Source organism: Gavialis gangeticus, unplaced genomic scaffold, assembly GCF_001723915.1.
Source record: "Gavialis gangeticus isolate Ggan-Ray unplaced genomic scaffold, GavGan_comp1, whole genome shotgun sequence".
NCBI classification, from domain to species: Eukaryota; Metazoa; Chordata; order Crocodylia; family Gavialidae; genus Gavialis; species Gavialis gangeticus.
This window is the reverse complement of record NW_017728992.1, coordinates 99762252-99766834: the sequence shown is the minus strand read 5'-3', so window position 1 is coordinate 99766834 and position 4583 is coordinate 99762252. Positions and strand designations below refer to the sequence as shown.

At 41.2% G+C, this 4583-nt stretch overlaps 1 protein-coding gene across 2 annotated transcripts in view; it reads right to left on the bottom strand.

Moving 5' to 3' along the window:
• Positions 1-634: 634 nt before the first annotated feature.
• The window catches only part of MIB1 (mindbomb E3 ubiquitin protein ligase 1), a 159041-nt gene continuing 155092 nt past the window's right edge, over positions 635-4583 (bottom strand). For both annotated transcript variants that reach the window (XM_019526134.1, XM_019526125.1), the window contains exon 21: positions 635-1400. In XM_019526134.1, the coding sequence (XP_019381679.1) occupies positions 1260-1400 (141 nt within the window). In that variant the 3' untranslated portion in view covers positions 635-1259. The remainder of the gene's footprint in view (positions 1401-4583) is intronic.

Here is a 4583-nt window from a genome sequence, read left to right as displayed (position 1 = left end):
TGGCAGTAGTATCCGAAGAACCAAGCAGATTTTTAAGTGCCGCTTAAGTCATAGTTAACTCTCACAACCAGTTTCAACCCTTCTAGCCATGTTTCCTAAAACCCAAAGACCTGTCAACACCAACTTAATAATATTAGCTACTAAATGGTCCCAACTGGGTTCTGAAGTTAATACCTGACTGAGATGAACAGACATAAAATTCATCTCCTTTGCTGCTGTACAGTACAGTACAGCTGCTATTGTTGCCTAGAGACAATTTTTTGAAGGCTGACTTAATAGAGCAAACATCCATTATTTTGTTTAAGGAATACAAAATCTGCAACAGAAAAACTTTAAAACACATTTAGGATTTTTCAACAGAACGAAAGGTAAAACTGTATCACCCAGTCTCTTAAGATCACAAGACCCAAAATTGTTCAGTGGCCATAGCGGCTATATTTTAAATATTTCTATTTTAAGGTGAAAACTAATAAAATGACTAATGGTGTGATTGCTCTTCTTTTCAAGGTATTTGCAAAATAATTTTACATATTAATTATTTTGCTAAACAGATTAAAATTTCTACTTTAATTTAACTTGATCCTGTAAAACTGAAGTATAATGTTGGGGACACAACTTTTGTAAATTTACTTCCTTTTATTAATTCTAGTCCTTAATCTGAATCCACATATAGCTGAACGAGGCACATTAAAAAGTTATCACAGGGTTATTGTCTAATGTCCCATCTTATAGGAACTGTATGGTATTGAGTATTACTTTGAATACTTTGTGCTGATCTTGCACTACTGTACCTTTCAGGACAAAATTACTGTGAGGTCATTTGACAACTGAGCATACACTGAAGATGTGAAAACTAAAAATCTATATTTGAAAGCAAGTGACAGTATAAAAAGTACATCACTTGCTGGCAGACAGAGTTTACACATAAATAGAAAATTTTAAAGATACAAAAACAGAAATCAAGATTGTCCCTTAACACTTGGAACTTTAAGGGGGAAACAACTGCTTTGTTAGGTTAGCCTAAGCTTACATGTCTCCTAACAGTACAACTACCAGCTAACTGTTCAAATACTGTTTGGTGCAAAAGAATACACCAAATTCTTTTGGTGCATTCACAGTCTTTAAGCAATTACACATGCTGCTTTATAAGAAATGTATATTTGTTAGAACCTTCAACAGCCTTTCAAAGCTTACGGAGATTTGACAAGCAAAACATACTAAGAACTGAAGAAACTAACAGAGGACACTTGTTTTATTACTCAATACAAAAGGATCCTTCGTTCAATAGCCTTGCGGCATATAGGGCATTCACTCATTCGGTCTCCACAAAGCTGACACGTTCCATGACCACAGAGGAAAATCATGTTCTTCAGACGATCCAAACACACAGGGCACATGGTCTGTAAAACAGTTCAACATAATTAATGTCAAAGGGAAGAAAACCCCTACTTTGTAACCTAGGAAGTACTGAAAATGTAACAATATGCCACAACCAAGTCATAGAATAGATATTCAATAACCTGCCTTTATTACTAAATATAGAAAAGCAAATTTTACTAGTTGCATTTAACCTGTAATTTAATATTTCTTCCTGCAGTTTATTCACAAAAGGGTAACAATTAAGTTCTCAACTAATTTCTTCATAAATAAGTAAATCCTGCTGTAGGCAAATGAGATTGTGAGCTGGACCTTCAAATACGACATAAATAAGCAATATTCATCTGCAGTTTTTTCAAGATCTTGATGTAATTTTCAGGAAAGAAAAATCTAAGCACACTTATTTGTTTAAATCAGTCATTCTCAACTGGAGTGCCACAAGACTCTTTCAGATGTGCTGTGGCGGACAGCTGGAATTGCCCTATGTGCCTCAGCGCACAGCCAGATAAGCCAAAAGAGACAGACACACCAGTCCTTTCTCAGTCTGGCTCCCACAGCATACAGGACAGTTTCTCTCTTTCCACGAGGAGCATGGGGGGCCAGACTGGGAAATGCTAACACTATAAAAGGAGAATCTTCAGGCTTTATGCTTACTTGGCTGTGCAACGAACTATGTTGGGCAGTTCCAGCCAGCTGTTATATCAGTACTTCAGCTGAGAACTGCTGAGGTAAGCCAAGGGAGAACAATACTGGTTCTCAACCACGGATACAACGAAATTAAAAAAAAAAAAAATTTCTTTCTTTCCTTCTTTCTATCTGGGCAGCCCTCCTGTATCTATATCTCTATCTCTCTGTCTGTCTATGCCTCTCTCTGTCTCCCTCTATATATAGGAGGGCTGCCCTGATTCTAAACAGGCTGAGAACCACTAGTTTAAAAAGTACAACATATTTACTTATCTCAACTTTCCACATACAAACACGAGACCTAGCAGGGCCCAAAAATAGCTGCATCAGACTAGCACAGACTGGAGCCAATATCTGAAATTCATTTTGTCCTGATAAGTTGTTTAATGACTGGCATTTTAAATCACTTATTTTCAAAAACTTTTCAACTGAGTCAAATTCAAGGGTTAAGGAAAAGTACTTGTGTATTTTGGTGTCTACTTTCCTATCACACTATGTGATATGGAATATACACTCACACCTATGTCCTGCCATTGCTCTATTTCATATGAAAATATTAATTGACGCAGGATATTAACTAATTTGTACTCAACTAGCTATAATACACATGACCACAGCAAACTTTTAAAATTAATGTTTACACTAAGCAAAAAGATTGCTGATGCCCAAAAGAATCTCCTATAGGTAATTATGAAAGCTAAGGCTCCCAGCCTATCCTACATACCAAATTCATATTATAAAGATGATTGTGACTTCACCATAAACACATTTCATTCACAGGTTACATTAAGGTTCTGCTAAGAAATGCTTAAAATATAAATGAGTTATTACATTAATGAGCTGTTAAATAAACATGCTGCCTATAAAGCATAGAATTTACAATACCATCTATTCATGTGCTTACAAGACATTTGTATCACACTATTCACAACTGTAGCAATGACTAGTAGAATCCTTTAAATAACACACAAATCAAAACTGTAATATTATACACTAAGTTTCAAATCCGTGTTTTCTGAACACCCCTAAATCGTGTACTGTCTTTTCCAATGTATTCTCTAAGTCACTCTAGGTTTCCCACAGAAGTTCATTATAGAGAGAGAGGTGTACCTACAGTAGTATAACTACCGAATGTAACATCTTAAGTACGCCTCCAATTCCACTGACTAAATAGGCATTTACTTGGAATGGTTAAGGAATAACAATTCCTGCATTTGTATAGGAATATGGGAGTAGATAACCCTCAAAGTCCCTTTCAACTATGATTTCTATGTATTAACAAGATTGCATATATTAAATTTGGCTAAATTCTATGCAACCATTTAATTTATATGAAGTCAGTATACTGAGGGAGCTACTAAAACACTTTCAAGTGAGATTTTGAACTCTTCAAAGCAATTTACATTTCCAATTTCATTCATTCTCAAAGGGAAAAAATTGGTAACTCAAAATTAATAAAATTATGTTCTATTAAAGCCCTGCAAAGGACCAACTAAATCAGTCTTTCCGCTCCATTCCTCAACCAAGCTAAATCTTTACTTTCACGTTTTATTGCAGGCTTGTCCAACATGTGGCCCGCCAAGCCATTTTATCTGGCCCAAGGTCCCTCACTCGGGACAGGCGAGGAGTCCTGGCACCTGCTCCACGGCGGCGGCAGGGTCGGCCCACAGGCCCCAGCTGGTAGTGAGGGGAGGGGAGCTGCTTACCCCCATGGGGCCGGGCTCATACAACGAGCTGGGGACAGCCCCTGCAACTTCTCCTCTGGCTCCACCCCTTGCCCCCGGCGTGCGGCCAGGAGAGCTGCAGCATGGCACGCGTCCTGCCCGCAAACTTGGTGGATGGAGGCACCGGGTAAGTTCCCACGTGGAGCTGGGGGTGCCTGGGGGCCAGGCTGGGGCCGCAGGGCGCACGGTTGCCAGAGCCGGGCCGGGCTGGAGGCAGGAGGAGCCCGGCCCAGAGGCACTCTACATCCAGCCACCTCCTTGGCGGTTCAGGTCCTGCTAATGTAGCTTGCATGGCTGAGGATGGGGGTCTGCATGCTGCTGGAGCAGCCCATGCAGTGATGAGGTCCTAGGGGCCCACCCCCACTTGAGCATGGTCATTGTGGTTAAATAGAAATTGTAGGCATATACTGCAGAGACGTGGAAGAGATCTCAAGGATAAGCTAATCCGGTGCTGTTCAGATCTGGTGAGGCTGTGGGCCTCAGATGACACCAGCATGCATTGCACAGGCTGCATGCTGTGGGGGTGGGCCCCTAGGACCCTCTCACTGCAAGGGCTGCTCCAGCAACATGCAGAACTCCATCCTCAGCCATGCAGGCTAGATTAGCAGGACCTGAACCACCAAGGAGGCAGCTGGACATAGAGCGCCTCTGGGCCCGGCTCCTGCAACTGCGCACCCCGCAGCCCCAGCTATATTAGCAGGACATGGACCACTCCTCCCCCCCTTCCCCCCCGCCACACACAGGCCTTTCCCCCTTGCACAGCAGTGGAAGAGGTGGCTGCTCAGGCCCATGCCCTAT